Source organism: Rhinoraja longicauda, chromosome 10, assembly GCF_053455715.1.
Source record: "Rhinoraja longicauda isolate Sanriku21f chromosome 10, sRhiLon1.1, whole genome shotgun sequence".
NCBI lineage: Eukaryota > Metazoa > Chordata > Chondrichthyes > Rajiformes > Arhynchobatidae > Rhinoraja > Rhinoraja longicauda.
In genome coordinates, this window is record NC_135962.1 from 16,750,100 (window position 1) to 16,771,338 (window position 21,239).

A 21,239-nucleotide genomic window follows, 5' to 3' on the forward strand; every position below is an offset into this window, starting at 1 on the left:
CACTGTGCCATCTGTTCACACTAGTTCCACTCCCTACACATTAGGGGCAATTTACAGAGGCCAAACAAACCAACACATCCTTGGAGTGTGGGAGAAAACCAGAACATCCAGAGGATACCCCACATGGTCACAGGGAGAACTTTTCAACGTCCACAGACAGCACCTGAGGTCAGAATTGAACAAGGGTCTCTGGCGCTGTGAAGCTCTACCAGTTGTGTCACTGTGTCCGCCTTCTTTAGTCTGCCTTCCTCCATCAAAGGGGAAATCCGAATACATCGGTGTGCAACAGCAGCTCAGCCACTTGCCATGTCAGTGCTACAAAGAGTATGTTGAGATGAAAGTACTCCGTGCTGCCATCTCATTCCCCCCCCCCCCCCCCCCCCCCCCATGCATAATGGAGACGTTCACAAGTTATAGGAATAGAATTAGGCCATTCGGCCCATCGAGTCTACTCCACTATTCAATCATGGCTGATATCTGCCTCCTAATCCCATTCTCCTGCCTTCTCCCCATAACCCTTGACACCCTAACTAATCAAGAATCTGTCAATCTCCGCCTTAAAAATATCCATTGACTTGGCCTCCACTGCCGTCTGTGGCAATGAATTCCAGGGATTCACCACCCTATAACTAAAGAAATCCCAATTCATCTCCTTTCTAAAGGTACATCTTTTTATTCTGAGGCTATGGCCTCTGGTCCTACTCTCCACATTCACTTTATCCAGGTCTATCGCTTGGTTACTCTTGGTGGCTCCTTGAATCCCAAGTTACTCATCTGCACATTATTGGTCGAACCAATTAGTTTTCCTGCCTTCTCCCCACAACCCTTGACATCCATTCTAATCAAGAATTTGTCTATCTCTGCCTTAAAAATATCCACTGACCAGGCCTCCACAGCCCTGTGGTAATGTGTTCCACAGATTAACTACCCTCTGACTAAAGAAGTTCCTCCTCACCTCCTTTCTAAAAGAGCGCCCTTTAATTCTTGACTCTCCCCCAGTGGAAAGATCTTTTCCACATCCACTTGTTCTATGCCTTTCATTATTCTGTAAGTTTCAATTAGGTCCCCCCTCAACCTTCTGAACTCCAGCGAGTACAGGCCCAGTGCTGTCATCGTATGCTAACCCACTCATTCCTGGAGCCATTCTTGTAAACCTGACCATCTTGTAGACAGTCATCATTGAGGCAGAAACTCACCTGGTGGAAAGTTGCAGAGTTTGGAGAAACACTGAAGTCCAATTCCCCTGCAATGTAGTCCTCTGACTAATTTGCAACCCATGCTGCAATGGGCACACTGCTGCAGTAAATACATCAGATACACATTTAAGTGGATGATCAGGAAGCTACTTGGTGTGGCCCATACAACATGTCAAGTGACAGTGTGTCCATCTATTACAAAAGGTTGAAAACCATTGGTCTCAACCATCTTTCAAGATGGCGGTGACAGATGGAGGAACAGAATACCGGTGTGCAGGCAGAGGGCTCAGCTCCCCTGCCTTCGGAGGGGCTCTGGGTCGCTACAGGAGGCGCCCCTGGGCACGGAGGCTGAGCAGTGGCAGTGTGCGGTGAGGGACGGCGCGTCGGAGTGGCCAAGTCGGCGGATGGGCCGCAGGAGTCCTAATGAGGTTGAGATCGTTTGCCTCACCCTGCCTAGGCACCACATGTTTGGGGGGGACTTCCGGGTTAAAGGGGTAGCCGGACCACCAGTTGCTGGAAAATTGGTGGTGGCCCTGTAGTATGATTGTGCATAATGTATAGGATTGTCACTGAACTTGTGTGCACGAAAGAATTTTACCGTACTTAGATATACGTGGCAATAAAGTACCATTGAGAAATTGCCTAATGCAAATGCACATTTCTATTGGGAATAACTGGAGGAATCAGGTTTATTGGACCTATCGTTTGAAGCAGATATCAGAAGCTTCCATTTCAATCAGAATAAAGTCAAGAGTGTTTAATTGTCTACATACTGGCAAGGAACATTGAAATCTCTAACTGCTGTAGCTTTAGAAGGTCAACATAAAACATAATAAATAAATATACAGCAATCAATAATACAATTAATTGATAATCACTAATAGTGGGTAATCAGACCACAATGGTGCAAAACTGAAGCATGCAGTGCAACCAAAACAAAGTCCACAGTCAATCGTTGATGAGATCGAGTTGTGGTTAGAGCTGTACAGTGCTCAAGAGCCAGATGATTGATGGGAAGGAGCTGTTCTTGAACTTGGAGGCCATGTTCTCAGGCTCCTGAACCTCATTCCCAATGCTGGTAACAAGGTGAGAGTGTGGCCAGGGAAGCCTTGGTCTTTGATGATATCAGATGGCCATTTCAGGCAGCTCTTCCTATGGACCCCTCTCATGTTTGGGAAGTTACTTTGATAGTGGGGATAACCGGGCAACATCTGCGACGTTCTGAAGCCTCCTTCATTCCTGGACATTCGTTACCAAACTAGGCAATATGTTCTCGACCGTACACCCTGTAGACGTTCAATAGAGCACTCGACGGCACACCGAATCTCTTCAATCTTCCAACAAATCCAAGTGCCCTTTCTCAAAAGCAATTAATTTTAGTGTCACATCATTTCCAGGAACACTCAATCATGCCAGTCCAATAAGAATGCCACATCATGAAACTCAATAATTGTACACCTAATTGCCACAGCAATCATTTCACATTCCACATCCAAGCCGACATACCAGAGAAGTAGATAAAATATACTGTAAGGATACACTCAGCAAAGAGTTGTACAAAGGTAGATGATTGCTGCCTCATTATAAAATGTCGTTGCCATATTTAGAACCCATGACGCAAACAATAAAAGAACAGTTCTCATGCGCAGGTGATGTTGTGTTAAAATATACTTGACATCACCCTCTATTTATATTGGTCACAAATTGAACCAGGAATAAATGCTCCTGACTCAACATGCAGATTGACTGGAACCTAGAAATAAGAAATGCCTATAACAAAGGAAATGCAATAATCATTGGACATTTTAATCTTTATTTACGACGGACATATTAATTGGGGGGTAGTTTGGAAGGCAGGTTCGCAGAATACATTGAGGCCATTTGCCTCGAACAATGCATCATGGAACTTGTACACAAGAATAACGAGCAATCTCTGAACAAAAGATTCTCTAGCGAAGCAGAATAAAACAAAGATTCCACATGGTTCAAGAATGCTCTCTTTGAACTATCTTTAATCGGACTTCAATGTGATATCTTTCAATAAATGTTGTACCATTTATCCTTTATCTGTGCAGTGTGGACGGCTTGATTATATTCATGTATAGTTTTTTCTTTGACTGGATAGCATGCAAACAAAAGCCTTTCACTCTACCTTGGCACACGTGACAATAATAAAGTAAAAAACCAAAGGCTTAAATAAAGCCAATCACATGAGCAGTGAATGAGTTTAGTGAACATTGATTAGGAAATTAAGTTAAAATGCATTGATGATATAAGCAATAGGAAAGGACAGATACTCAGATAAGAAAGGCATAGCATTCTGATAAAGCCCAATGAACACTTTACCAGAATGATACCAGGATTAGAGGGTTTTAGCTACAGGTAGAGGTTGGACAAACTTGGATTGCTTTCTCTGGAACGCCAGGGATTGGGGGAGATCTGAAAGAAGTATATAAAATTAGAAGAGGCACAGATAAGGTAGACAGTCGGAAACTTTTTCCCAGGATGAAAAAAATCAAATATTAGGAGGCATAGTTTTAAGGTGAGAGGGGCAAAGTTTAAAGGAGATATGGGGAGCAAGTTTTTGTTTTACGCATAGAGGATGGCGAGTGCCTGGAACGTGCTACATCGGGCGGTGGCTGAAACAGATACGTTAGTGCAATTTAAAAGACTTCTGGATAGGCTATGGTATGCAGGGAATGGAGGGATATGGGTTATGTGCAGATAGATAAATGATAGCCATGGCATCATGGTTGGCACAGATATTGTTGGCCGAAGGGCCTGTCCTTGTGCGGTGCTGTTCTATGTTGTAAAGAAGGCATCAAAGGTTGCTGGGATGAGCACTAAAATATCCACAAGAAATATGATCCATGGACAGCAAACTAAAGACATGGAAGATAGATTTTGGTCAGAATGTGTTACTTAATGTTGACAGATTAAGCTTGAAATTTATGAGAATTTTAGAAAATAAAGGAAGACATTGATAAAGGAGAAGCTATAGTAAGAAAGTAAACTAGCAAATATAAAAGAATACAAAAAAGTCTGATGAAAGTTAGCTTTCATAGTAAACTAATGAAAGTCCACTTTGAAGCCAATATAAATGGAATTACATTGGCTAACTGAAAATGGAGAGTTATTAAACATATATATTTTGTAACAAAGGCAAAGTGCAGGAGTAACTCAGCGGGTCAGGCTGCATCTCTCATGAATATGGATAGGTGATGTTTCAGATCAGGACCTTTCTTCAGACTGGTCCCAATCCGAAACGTCACTTATCCACGTTCTCCAGAAATGCTGCCTGGCCCGCTGAATTACTCCTGCACTTTGCATTTTTTTAAAATTAAACCAGTATCTATAATTCCTTGTTTCTAAATATATTTTTGTATTTATCTTTGCAATGGGAATTAAAGATGCAATAATGGGGAGGAGCGTAATGAAACTAATAATAGTAAAGGAAATATACTGAGGAAGTTAATGGTATGGTTAACAAAGGTGATGGATATTTTTGATAAACAGTCAATGTTTCACCTTTTTCCACAGATGTGGCCTGACCTGCAGAGTACTTTCCGTTTTTGTCGCAGAGACAGTAGACGTGTCAGCAGACACAGGGAAGTGGGTTCCTTGTGAATGAAATATGGGGACCAATGAGGCATGAAAAATAGGAAAATGTTTTTTCAAAAAGTGTGAGAAACTATTAAATATGGATTTTTGGAGGGATGTATACGATGCATTAATAGTGAGAAATTTGGATGTCGAATGTTACGTGGCATACAATTCAGCAAGCTTACAGCAGTCATGCAGGACTTCAAAATGACAGTATCCTTTTATAAAGATTCAGAAAGATTGTATTTTTAACAGAGAGAGGAATAGGGGCTAAAATAAAATTTACAAGGTGCTGGAGTAACTCAACGGGTCAGGAATGGATTAGTGATACCTGGGAAACATGGATTAGTGATGTTTCGGGTTGGGACCCTTCTTCTGACTGAGAAATTTGGAGAAATAGTAAGGATCATCTTTCTTATTTTATGTTCCCAGGTTCAGAGTGAAGTACGCAATTCGCTATTTATTAATGCACACTTACTCTTGTTTTCATCAATTAATTGCATGTTCACCTTGCTTTTTGAAGATAGATGCACAAGACAGCAGGTGATAAATCAAGCTCCTGGCAGTCTAACCAAACTCCCGTGCTGGACTGTATCAATATCACTCAGGATAATTAGGCAGGTTTAAATAAACTCTGGATTATAAAAGGCACTAAATGTTTACATTGACAGTGAATCCAAACCCATGTTGCCATCAGGTTTAGAAACCTAATCTTCTGAAAAATATTTAGGTACAGGCTTACCTGGCAGTTGTTGGTCTTGTCACCAAATGGCATAGACATGGTGACCGGCTCATCATGAGTATTCACCATTCCGGGCGGGACAGCAGTAGAGTTGCTGCCTTACAGCACCAGAGTCCCGGGTTTTCTCTGGTTGCTCCAGTTTCCTCCCTCATCCCAAAGACATGCGGTTTTGTAGGTTAATTGGCTTCTGTAAATTGTCCCTAGTGTGTGGGATAGACCTAGTGTATGGGTAATCGTTGGTTGGCTTGACTTGGTGGGCCGATGGGCCTGTTTCCACACTGTATCTCTAAAACTAAATCTCATGTGCAACAAGGCAATAAAACTTGCCTCCTCAAAAACAGAATGGTTACCATGAGTTAATCGCTTTGGGCTGCTTCTTAAAAAATAATCAAATTTTATTGCTTTTCATTGAAAAAAATTCCCATACATTTGACAAGAGAGAAATGTAAAGTGGATCAGGCACCTAAAATTGTTTGGGCCAGTAAAATGCACGGCAAGACATTTTCTGAAGGTTAACTTTCCTTATAACAATGCCAAATTATTTACATGCTACTAGCTTGCCCCAGGCCATTTTGGATATTACAGTTCTTCAATTTCCTGATGAAGAAATGGTTGTGGGGATGCCGAACAAAAAAAGTTGCAACTAGCTTTCACTGGAGGGATCAAGAAATTGAAATAAAAACTGCGGTAAGGGTTCTGTCTACTCAATGAAATTCCTCAAGGGGTAGCCAGAAAACCCCTGGGGATGTGCAATTATAGACGCATTTATACTAAAGCAGGAAACGGACTTAGCCTGCTACCCGGGGCTCGACAATTGAAAGTCGTCATGAACAGGCTCACAAGAAGCAGCATCTTTCACAGGCCTCATGCAAGGACCAATTCAGAGCTGCCAGAAGTGGTTGCTAAGGAACAGAAACTGCTGTTTGAGAGCAGTGTTCCAACACTAAAATATAAGGGTAGCATTTGGCTGTAATTTCTTGCCGCAGTAGTTCAAAGACTACTTCGCCTTGTTGAAACCTTCAAAGATAATTTCAAAGGAAATGTCCTTTCTCATATATTGTAAGAGATTGGCAATACAATCAGTGGGTCCTTTCACATTCTCTCTGAGCTGCCATTTTATAGTTCTCATGTCAGTAAATCAATGTAAAAACACAAACATGCAATGCAATAATAATATTTTATATTATGGTCCATTCTTGGATGTAAATTAATAATAATCAGTGATCGATGAGATTATTTAATGCCGTTTCCAATCTCAATCTTCCTTTGCTGATCTTGGACAGCTTTCGAATCTTCCCAGGGGCGAGGTCCTCTGATGTTTGCCCAGTCAGAGTTAGGATCTTGAAGTTTCTGTATTTTGTTTAGAAAACAAAGTTGGACATCGTCACTATCTCACATCCGAAAGTAGAAGCGATACATATCTATCCAAAATGAAAAATAAATCCTATGCACTTTGAAACAGATACAAAATATAAACAGCAATAATTCAGTGGTTTGAAGAGCTTATATTAATACTTGTACATTTTTTTGGTTTAGTTTAGTTTAATGATACAGCATGGAAACAGGCCCTTCGGCCAAATGAGACCACTTCAACCAGCGATCCCCGTACACTTGCACTATTCTATACACTTGGAACAATTTACAATTTTTATCAAAGCCAATTAACCTACTAACCAGTGCGTCTTTGGAATGTGGGAGGATGCCTGGAAAACCCCACGCAGTCACGGGGAGAACGTGCGAACTCCGTACAGACAGCACCCGTAGTCAGGATCAAACCCAGATCTATGGCAGCAACTTTATACCGCTGTTTCTCTAAACACTTTGCACCACTTTTCCTGCAGCTGCAGTGCCATCCTTGATGAGAACTCCTTCAGATCCAAGTGACCCACTGTTCCATGTGCACTTTTGCAGGAGATTGCAGTGCCAGAATACAAACACTTCCTTTTTTCTCATCAACTAAATTGAGGGATTTCTACCAGAAGAGTTGTGTGCTTCACACTAAGCTTTCCCTTGTGCTAGGGATTCCTAGCTTCTGGAGAATCAAATACAGGTCTAGCACTGATTTTCCGGCACCCTTGGTTCCTGAGCCTTTCTGGATTATCTGTTTTGCTGGACCAACAGAGGTCACGGCCTTTGAGGAGTTGAACGGTCTCCACCTAGGCCGCCGAGGGACCAAGATACCAGCTCACAAATTCGGCCTCAGAAATCTGCTATGAGAACGGATCTGCCAGCTGCAGTTGAGCCAGAGTTCCAGAGCCCTGGTTGGAGGGGACAAATTCGACCCACCGATAGGATGCGGAGGTCCTGATGAGGTCGAGATCGGCCGCCTTACCTAGCGTATGTGCCACATTTTCAGAGGGACTTCTAGGAGGGGGGGTATTTTAAGTGCGCTCTCTTAATTTTGCCCTGATTAAAGAAGGCGGCAGACCACTAGTTGCCAGAAAATCGGTGGTGGACCTGTCCTTCCAAACAGAAATACATTTGCACCTCTCTGAACAGCATGAGAGTTTCTCCTCAATTCTCTAATTTCCCTCCAAAAAATCTAATAGCTGAAATATTATCCAAGATGGCGTGACTGCTTTCCACTCCATTGACGCAGGTAAGTAGCACCAGCAAGATGTCTTCTCTCCAGCCTTGGTGGGAGTTGACTTCTCTAGCTGATAATTCCCCACAACCACACAGCTGCAGCCAGCACCGCTCAGTCTGGGAATCCCAGAGGCTTCGCCACTCTGGTGGAACACTGCATGGAGTTCTGTGAAAGTGCCCCTGAGCAAGAGACGTGCTTGGAAATGCAGCCCTCAGCAAACAGCAAGAGCCTAGCACTGCGTCAGAAAGCAGATATAAAATGTCTCATGCACAGCAGAGGCGTGCCACCTGTGCAACATGGGTCTAATTAATCAGGTTGCATGTTAATTCAAGATAGAAACCAAAATCTAGAGCGCGGCAAATTGCAAAGTAAAATCCAAATTAATCAACCATTCAAAGATGTCTATTCGCAAACACCTTGGATAAGTGAAAATCATTGTGTGCAGTCACAGGTTTTAATGAGGGAGAAACAGGGCATAATTCTAGCATGGGCTATAAAATCATGCGCTATAAAATAGAACAGATCGGTTCTGTCTCCTTTCTTTCCCCTGACTAAGAAATATCACAAAATCAAAATGCGCTGAACCAACACCAAGGTAAGTTGGCTCCCACGGTCCCAAAGCTTCACAGCACAGAACAAAAAGCACTGCATTAAAATTATAATTAGCAAGAGCTGAGGTAGTCATTCATCTGTAAACTTAAGACTGTTTTATACTAATGATTACTTTTATTTCAGATCTCGTATTTTCACATCCCATGGGGAAAGAGGGCTTTAGCCTGTCAATTTGGGCTACAGCTCAACTTGAGGGTCGTATATGTCAGGGCAATGCTTCAGCTGCTGTTTCTGCAGCTTGTTCCTGCACCCTGCTGTATTACAGATGTTAATAACGGGAAGGTTTCATCCTCTGCACCCGAGGAATCGAAATGTCCACGAGGAAAAATCCTGAAAAGTTTCTGGATGGAAGAAACCCAATTATCGGCATCAAGAATTTAGGACTGCTTTGCAAAAATGGAAATGTTCTCCCTTTAACTTTCAAATAGCAAGCCCTTTAAATAGCACTGGATTTTTTCAGCCAAACATATCTTGCATACCACAGATAATCACACAAATTTGTACCGTAGTCAGCACTGGAACAATGTCTGCAGATGGGGCCACGGGTTAAATTAAATATATTTTTAGAACCACTTCAGAATTAAAAAGATAATATATTTAAAAATATGTTACAATGTTAAATGTTGCACGTTAAATGAGATTGTGGCTGAGAGACTTACCTTGGTATTGATACACGTTATATATTGGCAGGTTGAGATGCATATTTTAGACATTATATATATGCTCTTGCATATTGTGAAAAGAATTTGGACTAAAATCTATACTTTTACATTTGAAGATCTTTGCCCTCCCCTTCCTCCTGAAGAATTGTAGCTGCACCTTTATGTAACTGCAGCGCTTACGATGGTCACTGGCTTAATTTGGGCCCCATATCTGAGGAAGGATGTACTGGCATTGGAGAGGTCCAGAGGAGGTTTACTAGAATGATCCCGGGGATGATTGGGTTAATGTACTGTAAATGATGGGTCTTTGTCCCAAACATTATGGAGGGCACTGCATGATGAGTGTTTGACGGCATTGGACCTGTACTCGCTGGCGTTTAGAAGGATGAGTGGACCTCATTGAAACTTACCGAATAGTGAAAGACCTGGATAGAGTGGATGCGGAGAGGATGTTTCCACTAGTGGGAGAGTCTAACCCCAGAAGCCTCGCGAGGGCGTAACCCCAGAATAAAAGGACAAACCTTTAGAAAGGAGATAAGGAATTTCTTTAGTTAGAGTGAATCTGTGGCATTCATTGCCACAGACGGCTGTGGAGGCCATCTCTGGGTATTTCTAAGGCGGAGATGAACTGATTCTTGATTAGTAGGGTGTCAAGGGTTATGGGGAGAAGGCAGGAGAATGGGGTTGAGAGGGAAAGAGAGATCAGCCATGATTGAATGGCAGAGTAATCTTGATGGGCTGAATGGCCGACCTCTGCTCCAATGACTTATGAACTAAATAAGACTGAAAAGTCTTGTTGCCTGCAGGACGTTCAGACAAATCTCCATTTTCTCTTGCTCTCAATGAATTCTCCAAGCCATAACAACTTGTCCACTCCTGAAAATGGAGAGCACCACGACTCAAAATCTAGAAAGAAGCCTTGCACAGCTGGAAAAAAAACCCCTGCCTGATAGCTACAATGACAATTTTGATGCACTAAATTTTCAACGCTCCTATCCCAATCTCAGAATTCTAGTTTATAAAACCCCAGAGAGTGATTTGTGACCCTCAAGTCAGAAATTGCCTTGCACGTCAACTTTATCATATTGTTGTAACTATTTTGTTTGGTTCTTTTATTGCATTTAATATAACGGGTCCAGTGGAAAATTAGCTTTCAGAATCGTAAATAAGATTATTTCGCAGCTGCAAGACAGAGAATCTTTGTTGCCTGTAAAAATGAAATGTGGAAAATGTCACGACGTTGGCTTCTCTGCACAGTACACGTCACTTGGCTGGGAGATAATTAGGCAGAATAAGAATTCCCAATGGAATGGACAAATCCTTCTTGTGGTACCGTGCTGACATAAAGGGCACTCTAATCAATCTTACGGCTTGCTGTAGTCCAACATTAATCATGGTGCTAACTCCAGTCAATCTCAGCTATATCAGTCTTCCCACACTGATTTCCCCTTCTTTCCTTCTCAATGTCATTCTAAGTAATATTTAAATAGTGAACAATACTAAACAATTTTGTGATGGATGGCCTTTCCAGCAGCTAAAGGAAGGTCACAGAGCTGAAGAAACAAACCACTCAGAAAAACAATGAAACATAAAAACTGGCTGAAGTAAAAAGCGACATAGAGACTGGGAATTGCGCAAAACCGAAAAAAAAGAAAACACGGTAGCGCAGCGGTAGAGTTGCTGCTTTACAGCGAATGCAGCGCCGGAGACTCAGGTTCGATCCTGACTACGGGTGCTGCACTGTAAGGAGTTTGTACGTTCTCACCGTGACCTGCGTGGGTTTTCTCCGAAAGCTTCGGTTTCCTCCCACACTCCAAAGACGTACAGGTATGTAGGTTAATTGCCTGGGTAAATGTAAAAATTGTCCCTAGTGGGTGTAGGATAGTGTTAATGTACGGGGATCGCTGGGCGGCACGGACTTGGTGGGCCGAAAGGGCCTGTTTCCGGCTGTATATATATGATATGATATGATATGATATGGAAACCAATGAGTATGAATGATGAATGAATACTTTGTCACATGGGACAAGTCACAGTGAAATTCTTTGCTTGCATACCCAAGGAATGCAAATAGTCGCCACATAAGGGCGCTGGCAAAGTTACAAAGTTTACAAAGTATACACAGTATCCATGCCAAGTCCCCCTGTGTTCTCCCCCTCCCCCACTCTCCCCACCCCCCCTCCTCACGGCGCCCCCCCCCCCCCCACTCCCCACTCCCACTCATGCTGGGTCCTTCATTGTTCATTGTTCTTCCCCTCCTTCACGGTGGTCCTCCCATGCTGGGTCCTCCTTTGTTCCTTCCCTCGGCAGCCTCCATGTGGTCCATCCTCGTCCGACGTCCGGCCCTCATCGACCGCCTCACCGGCCTCTCCACTATCGTCGCCGGGTCCTCTCCGGACGCCTCAGTGGTGCCGACCCAGGACCCAACCACGTGGCTCCGTCGACTCGTGGCCTCCAACCTCAGCTGCGGGTTCTGCTGACCCAGGCTCCGGCAGCCATGTGCTCCGTCAGCCACGGGCTCTGACCTCGCCGACTGTGCCGACCCAGGCTCCGGCAGCCATGTGCGCCGTCAGCCGCGGGGGCTCCGGCCTCAGCTCGCCGGGAGGCGTCTGCCGCCAGCGGCTCGACGGGAGGCTTGACCTTTCAGTGAGCATATTGGAACCAAGTCATCAGAATCATAGAGTTGTACAACAATAGAAACAGGCCCTTTGGCCCATCGCATCCATGCCAACCGTCACGCGTACAATAAAATCCATATCCCACTCTGGCTTGCCTTTCCAGTACCTGTCCAGACAATTGTTAAGTACTATTCTGCCTCCACCACCTCCTCTGGCCGCTCATTCTAGATACCAACTGCTCTTTGTGTGAAGAATGTTTGGCTCAGATCAGCTGTAAACCTCTCACCTTAAACCGATGTCCTCCAGTTTTAGAAACTTCAACCATGGGAAACAAACACAGGTTATATACATCTCATAATGTTATATACCACTATCATGTCAAGTCTGTTTCATTCACACCAGGGAAAACAGACCTAGCCCACCCAATCTCTAACTGAAGCGAAGAGGATTCCAGGGATTTGTAGTCTGCGTTGTTATTTTTAATTTTCTGAATTTATCTTTCTAGCTATTGTTTATTTGCAGAAACCGGTGGACATTATCATCACCTCACTGCTTGCTCTTCTCACCTGACTTCATTCAGCTCCGTTCAGTGCATGAAGTCATGTTGCAGCTCTATACGTCTTTGGTTAGGCCGCGTTGGAGTATTGCAAGCAGTTCTGGTCACCCCATAAGGGGAAGGATGTGGAATCTTTGGAGAGGGTGCAGAGGTGGTTTACCAGAATGTTGCCTGGATTAGAGGGTTTCAGCTACGAGGAGATGTTGAATAAACTTGGGTTGGTTTCTCTGGGAGGTTGAGGGGAGACTTGATAGTATATAAAATTATGAGAGGCATTACAATAGGGTAGACAGACAGAACTTTTTTTCCCCACCATGGAAATGTCCAACACTAGAGGGTACAGATATAAGGTGAGAGGGGATAAGTTTAATGGAGATGTGCGTGGCAAGTTTTTGTTTTACACAGAGAGTGGTGGGGATCCAGAATGCATTGCCAGGGATGGTGTGGGGGCAGATACAACAGTGATGTTTAAGAGACTTTTAGATAGGCACATGGAAGTGCAAAGAATAGAGGGATTTGGATCATGTAGAGGCAGATGAGATCAGTTTAAGATGGCATCATGATCGGCGTAAACATCGTGGGCCGACGAGCCCGTTCCTGTGCTGCACTGTTCCACCTTGGAGATGTTTGAATTTCCATGTTTTATTGTGGTGTTGCAATTTTCTAAACTTTGCCTTATCCCCGGTTCAGTGGACAGGAGAACTTTTTACTGGAAATTCAATAAGATGGAATTTGATCGCTTTCTATCTGCATCGTATCCTAAAGAGCTTACAGCAGCTAGAATCACCCAAGCCACTGATCTACAGGACCAGAGTAGCGTAGAAGCGTGCAAATAGTCAGGTGAACACCCCTAAGACAGGAGTGATGAAGTCGATTTGTCTGGTTAATTAATCAACAGCACTCAAGTATATAGCAGAAATGCCCATCTAATATATTAGCTTAGTAAGACTATCCAAGGATACACGTAATTCCAAACATTAATCATCAGAACAGTGTGGCACCAGAGAGTTTCAGTTACCTTCAAAGGAAAATAACTGAAGGTATAAAGAACATTCTGTGGTAATCAAGGCCTGAAGAAACGAGCATGATTTTATAAAATTTATGCCGTGCACATTTTCCTTCATCAATTTTCTAAATTAAAAGGAAAAAATTACAAGCTAACATTGCTGTGGTCAATTTTCACATGCACAAGCCTATTAGCACTTCATTCGATTGCACAGAATTCACAGCCCAAATGCTCTGAACTGGTAGATAAGCTCTCCTCAAGTTTTTGTCCATGCCTCTTCACCTAACCAAGCAAAATATCCTGCAATTCTTTGCACCCACACTGTTTTTTTCTGGTTTAATCATCGGGTGGCATAGAGTTGCTGCCTTACAGCGCCAGAGACCTGGATTCAATCTTAACTATATGTGCTGTCCGTATGGAGTTTGTACGTTCTCCCTGTGACCATGTGGATTTTCTATGGGTGCTCCAGTTTCCTCCCACACTCCTATGGCACGCAGGCTTGCAGGTTAATTGGTTTCTGTAAATTGGCCTGAGTGTGTAGAGTAGAACTAATGTACGCTGGTCGGCTGGTGGTCTCGCTGAGCTGAAGGACCTGTTTCCACTCTGTATATATTTAAAACTAAAACTAAAGTTTAGTTTAGTTTAGTTTAGAGATACAGCGTGAAAACAGGCCCTTCAGCCCACCAAATCTGCATTGACTAACGATCACTAGTTCTATATGTAGGAAAATAACTGCAGATGCTGGTTCAAATTGAAGGTAGACACTAAATGCTGGAGTAACTCAGTGGATCAGGCAGCATCTCAGGAGAGAAGGAATGGGTGACGTTTTGGGTTGAGACCCTTCTTCAGACTGTGTCAGGGAAGGGGGCGGGACAAAGATAGGATGTAGTAAGAGACAGGAAGACAGTGGGAGAACTGGTAAGGGTGAGGGGAAAGAGAGGGACAGAGGAACTATCTGAAGTTGGAGAAGTCAATGTTCATACCGCTGGGGTGTAAACTGCCCAAGCGAAATATGTAACTAACACTCAGACTGCTGGTAAGGAAGATAGGCAGATTAAAACAAATAGATGCACAATAACAGATCAAGATATTTACAATTTAATAGCGTACGGGCTGAATATGGAGGCGCAGGGGAAAGGTTTGGGGAGGTATGATATACCATCAAACAGTGAGATTGAATGAATATTGTGCATTGCCATGCATTCAAGAATTTTGAACCATAATCCTGATTTCTGAGATTTGTTGACCAGCTTCTTCCCCTCCATTGTCAGGCTTCTGAACAGTCCTTCCATAAGCTGGGATACTGTTCGATTCACCTCTATCCCAGTGTGGACATTGGACTTTGTCTAAGGAGCCGATACGCTACAATGCGGAGAACTATATTCTGCACCCTTTGCTCTATCTATTGTACTCGAGTCTGGACTGTTTGTGTGGTATATCTGACCTGTTTGAATAGCATGCAAAACAAAGCTTTTTACTCTACCTCAGTACATGTGACAATAATAAACCTAAACCTAGTAAACCTAAACCTAAAGGACTACACAATTTTAATACTCCACCTGATATTCTGATTCTATTGTAATTTTGTTTTTATTCTTCTTCAACTGCGCTTCAAGTGCTGGATCCATCTGGAAAACAAAAATAGGAAGAAAAAAAGGACAATTAGATGAACAATTTCAAAAATAATCTGTTCAAAACCTAACTAGGCTTAAAAAATTATTTGGACCAAATTTAGTTCAAGCTAAACCTCCACGGCATACTGAAAATTATTCAACCACCAGGAACTTCAGCATTCTACTACTGAATAACATTTAAAAACAGATTGCTTCAGTTACTCGGCAGCTACTCATGTGTGTGTTTCAACAGCTGGCATCAGCATGTCATTTGATCATGCAGGCATCCAATCTGAGCCAAGCCTAAGCCAGTCATTGCTTAAAGTCCCCGTGTTATCACCTTACAAAAGAGGTTAGTGGAAGGCAGGAAGAAGCAGTAACCCGTGTCAGCCCAAACTGCTCTTAAAGCAAGTATTTGCAGCCAATCGGAACAAAACCAGTTTTGGCCTTTGGAATGAAATAGGGGTCCGCAATTCCATATAGCTCGGCGATAGAGAAGGTACTGCTTTTAATCTTTCGGAGATTGAAGGGGAAACGCCCATTTTAATTCCATATAAAGCTCTTATTTACAGAATTATATTATGACAGTTTTTATACCATAAATGCATTAATGCATGTCGTCTGAACATCAAAGACAATAATTACGAGAAATTATGCACTCAGCTATTTTGATGAAACGTGCTGGCAACATGGCTTGTAAGAACATACTCCACTCAAACTAAAGCCCCAGTTTTAAGTCCAAATGCGGCAGCATGTTTCAAATGATAGCTGGACTGGCAGAGAGAGACACTGAACATGAGCAGGTTGCCAGTTTAAGTAGAGTCTCATGTGACCCAAAAAGCTACCGAGCACAACAAAAGTCATTTGCCTTTGTTTCAAGGAAACTTGGATATAATGCAGGTATCAGCCCCGAACTGTAAATGAAAATGGTGGGAACACTCAGCAAGTCAGGCAGCATGTATTGAAAGAGAAATGGAATTAATGGTTCAGGCCTTTAACCCTTCATCAGAACTGGAAAAGAGAAAATATCCATTAACAGTTAAACATTCAAGTGTGATTGCAAATTTCATGAGTTAGAGATTTCAGGCAAAGACATTTTAGATTTAAATAAATGCCGCGATTGCCCAAGTTTGCATTTAAATGAAAAATCCTTTCCAAGTTTAAAGATCAGAACTAATGGTAATACCAAGGACTGATTAGGGATGATCAACATGGCTTTCTGCATGGGAAATCATGTCTCATGAATTTGATGGAGTATTTTCAAACAGGTCACCGAGATGATTGAAGAGGCCAGTGCAATAGACGTTGACAAAGGGTCCCGACCCAAAACGTCACCCATTCCTTCTCTCCAGGGATGCTGACTGTCCCGCTGAGTTACTCCAGCATTTTGTGTCTGTCTTCTTGTCTACATGGACGTTACCAAGGTCTTTGACAAGGTAACGCATGGTCGCATTGCCCGGAAGCTTAGATCACATGGATCCAGCGCAAGCTAGTCAACTGGATACAAAACTGACTTGAAGGTAGGAAGCAGAGTATGTGGCAGAGAGTTGTTTTCCAGACTGGAGCGAGTGGTGTAGAAGAAGGGTCAGTGCTGAGATACCACTGTTTTTTTATTATTTATATTAAATTTTTGGATGTGAATGTACAGAACTTCATTAGTAACTTAGCAGATGGCATTAAAACTGTTGGTACTGTCGACGGTGAAGGATACCTAATATTACAATGGCACCCACATCAACTGGGCTGAGGAATGGCAAATTAAGTTTAATTCAGATATTGAGAGGTGTTGCATTTTGGCAAGACAACCAGGGCAGGACTTACACAGTACATGGTAGGACCCTACGCATTGTTGTGGGACAGAGAGACCCAGGGGAGCAGGTATATAGTTATAAATAAGAAAGTGGGAATATTGGTAGACAAGGTGCTGAAGGCAACATTTGTTACACCTGCCTTCATTGGCCAGGATATTGAATATAGGAATGGGGATATCATGATACAGCTGGGCAAAACGTTGGTAAGGCCACATTTGGAGTACCATGTACAGTTATGGTTGCCCAACTATAGGAAGGAAGGCATTAAACTGGAAAGGATGCAAAAAAGAATTTATGGAGATATTAATGGATCTGGAAAGTTTGAGTTATAAGGTTTGCGTTATAATCTATATTTCCTGGGAGCATAGGAGACGATGGGTGACATAGTAGAGGGTTATAAAATCACGAGGGGCATAGAAATGATGGACTGTTGAGGGTTTTTTCCAGCACATGGGAGTTTAAAATTAGAGGGCATAGCTTTAAGGCGAGAGGGGAAAGATTTAAAAGGGGACTTGAGGGGCAACTATTTCCACACAGAGGGTGGTGCATGAGCTGCCAAAAAAAGTGGCCGAGGCGGATATAATTACACATTTAAAAGACACTTGAACAGGTATATTGAAAGGAAAGGTTTGGAGGCTTATGAGCCAGGTGTAAGCAAATGGGACTAGCTCAGTTCGTCAACTTGGTTGGCACGAATGAGTTGGGATTGTTTCCATGCTGTATAGGTCTATAGCTCTATAACATTTCAGATGTCAAATTTAGGTAAGAACGCATACACACCAACTGTTTTACTTAAATTGAGGGATGGCAATAAAATCTAGAGCACATAATTTAGAATATCTTAAATACTGTCAGTAATAGCAATCATCTGAATGTGACAATCTTAATGGAAGTATTGAAGTGTATTTTCCGAAGGATCAGCTGGATTCTTGGAATTGAATTTTTTATATTTTATCTATTTGTCTTCAGGAGCGTAGTCCTGACCAAAACCTGGGCATTGGATAGCTTCCTGATCAAACCTGGAGGTAACCAAGCTGTTCTCTCTCCTCTGACCATTGAGTCTTTTGCTGAGCCTATTAGGATGGACAACACAAGGCAGCAGAGGCACTCAGGTTAATAGACAATAGACAATAGGTGCAGGAGGAGGCCATTCGGCCCTTCGAGCCAACACCGCCATTCAATGTGATCATGGCTGATCATTCTCAATCAGTACCCCGTTCCTGCCTTCTCCCCATACCCCCTGACTCCGCTATCCTTAAGAGCTCTATCTAGCTCTCTCTTGAATGCCTCCCTGTATATGAATGCTATCAGTCTTCATCTCCCACTTATCTGCATTAATCTCCATCAGCTGTTCCCCATCCCACTTTCCCATCTGATCAAGATCCAGTTGCAATATTTGACAACCATCTTCGCTATCTGCGATACGACCCATTTTAGGGTCATCTGCAAACCTACTAATCATGCCTTGTATATTCTCATCCAGATCGTTGTAATGAACCACAAACAGCAAAGGGCCCAGCAGTGATTCCTGAGACACACCACTTGTCACAGGCCTATGGCAGCTAGACTGACCAATGCTTTGGCCCCTCCATAGTATCATCTGACTACCATAAAATGCTTGTAAATGTGAATTGGAGGAGATGAAGCGTAGACAATAGTCAAGGCAAAGAACATACAGCATCAGCACTCTCGAAGGAAAGATTGCAGCATCCAGTGCACGGAGTTCTGGATTTCGCTCTAAACGAGGCGACTGTGGCAAATATTCAGCACGAGCATGACCACATTTTCTACCTTTACTTCCGATTTCCAGCATCTGCAGGGTTTTTATTATTTTAAGTTTATCTGAAGTTCCAAAACAGACTTGTTGCAGAAGTACAATGAAAACTCTGCGGAGAAAAGTGGAGAAATGCACTCAAAATGGCAGCCCTCATCCTGATGTCTACTTTTGCAAGTTGCTGCATAAAGTTGTGCACAGATCCTGGGTACACAGAGGCCAAGAGTTACAATGAGGTCAGCTTCTATTTGTCCCTGCCATTGCAAAGCATGTGTTTTGCCATGATACCACGGAACATTTGTTCCAGCTGCACTGTGCCAAATCACCAATTCCTTGCAGGTCATTTTTATCACAAATCAGTTAGGCAGTGATCGACGTGAAAGGTCATCAAAACACTATAGGGAAAGGATAAGGTGAATTCTATGGTCTGTTCCCCCAGCTGGCAGTCAAAATCACTTAGCAGAATGCTACATCACCAGAACTGTCAAACAAGCTCCCAATACTTTTTTGGACTACTGGTGTAAAGGGCACACACTGCCGGAGTCTCACTGTCACCTCACATTACCCTCAAGATGGTTGCAGTTCTCTGAACAGCATGCTTGCTGGGAATAAATAAAGAGGAACTGCAGATGCTGGTTTCTACCAAAGATGGACAAAATGTACTGGAGTAACTAAGCGGGTCAGGAAGCATCTCTGGAGAAAATGGAAAGGTGAGTCCCTGAGTTACTCCAGCATTTTGTGTCTATGCTTGTTAGGAATGTCTGGAAAAAGATTCAGCATTCATTGACAAGGTTTATCCTGGAAATCTGCAGAAAACAGGATCTTGCATTTTACATGTGCAGATGCTGATTTAAACCAAAGATAGACCTAAGAAGCTGGAGTAACTCAGCGGGTCAGACAGCATCTCTGGAGAAAAGGAATAGGTGACGTTTTGGGTCAAGACCCTTCTTCAGACTTCAGACCCTTCAGTTTGAAGAAGGGTCTCAACCCGAAACATTACCTATTCCTTTTCTCCAGGGATGCTGTCTGACCTGCTGAGTTACTCCAGCTTTTTGTGTCTATCTTGCATTATACAGGTATTTCCCAGGGATACTCACTGAGACAATTAGCTATTACTGTTGGAGGATCATCAGCTTAGTGCAAAATGCTGAACGATCCACCAAAAATTCACTGGCTCTTCCAATGGAAGGTGCTGTCCAGAATCAAGTGCTGTAAGCCAACATGTGGTCCATGTGGAGACATGCTGAAGCAAGGTGAAACCACTGCAAAGGTAACATGGGGAAGGGCCACAGTTTAAAGGCCTGAAGACACAAGTTTCAGCAGATGCTAGAATCGTGAGCTAAACAACAAAGTGATGATGAAACTTCAGTCTGAAGAACGGTCCTGACCCCCCCCCCCCCCCCCCCACCTCACCCCACCCCACCCGCTCCCCACTCCCTCCAAATGCCTGCCCGAACTTAAAATGAGCCAGAATCAATGGAAAAAGCTTACTGGACAATTAGAATGTGGCTAATACACAAAAGACTGGACAAGATTTGTTTTCCCAACAATGGCAAACCTAGATCTCCTGGCAATGATAGATATAGAGCCAAGGAGACCAGAGTTCCAATCATTAGTGTTGCACAAGAACCAAAACTAGCAATATTTAGAAAAACCTGATAAATCGAATATAGTGTCAAGATATATTTTAGATTTGAGCGGCTCTTGTTTATTTTGCTTAAACATCAGCTAGGCACTGCAGATATCGGTCACATTTCAACATTTTTTTGTAAACCTTCTCTGTGCCTTTTCCAGCTTGACATCTTTCCTATAACACTGTGCCCAGAACTGAACACAATACTCTAATTGTGGCTACACTAAAGTCTTACACAACTGCAACATGACTTCCCAACTTCTATTCTCTTGATTTTGTTGATCATCGTCTGCTTTGATCTGTCGTTTTCACACCTTACATTCTCTTTGTACCCATCCATATCTCCAGTTTCCCTTACCCCGGACTCTCAGTCTGAAGAAGGGTCTCGAAGGACAAAACGTCACCCATTCCTTCTCTCCTGAGATGCTGCCTGTCCCGCTGAGCTACTCAAGCATTTTGTGTCTATCTTCGGAGCCCCAAGGGAAAATAGATTGTCCAATGGGAGTGTAGGTTGACCAAAGGAAGAAAAGATTATCCAGCGGGAGATTGGTTACATTTAAAAAAAATAGTCATATTAGTTTAACCAGAGAGGGTTGGAAGCAAGAATGAGAATGTCTTTCATTCACCGAGTACTGAAGGGAGTTCTAGCTGGCCAATGTGCTGCAGTCCCGCAATGGTCCACATGAAATATTACAGCTCTGCAGGAAAAGAAGGCAGTAAATCCTCTGCCAAAGAATGTATCTGGTGTGCCGTTTTCACTGACATGGTGACGTACTTAAAGGTTATCAAAAGAAAATTCTGTTCTCTCATCGAAGTTGGATTTTGA

General features: G+C 42.9%; 1 protein-coding gene across 1 annotated transcript in view; it reads right to left on the minus strand.

The window, feature by feature from the left end:
- Positions 1-5,915: 5,915 nt before the first annotated feature.
- Positions 5,916-21,239, minus strand: part of cox16 (cytochrome c oxidase assembly factor COX16) — a 78,082-nt gene continuing 62,758 nt past the window's right edge. Inside the window, exons 3-4 of the mRNA XM_078406262.1 lie at positions 15,142-15,210; positions 5,916-6,891 (exon numbers count right to left, since the gene is read on the minus strand). Coding sequence (XP_078262388.1) covers positions 6,775-6,891; positions 15,142-15,210 — 186 coding nt within the window. The 3' untranslated portion in view covers positions 5,916-6,774. The remainder of the gene's footprint in view (positions 6,892-15,141; positions 15,211-21,239) is intronic.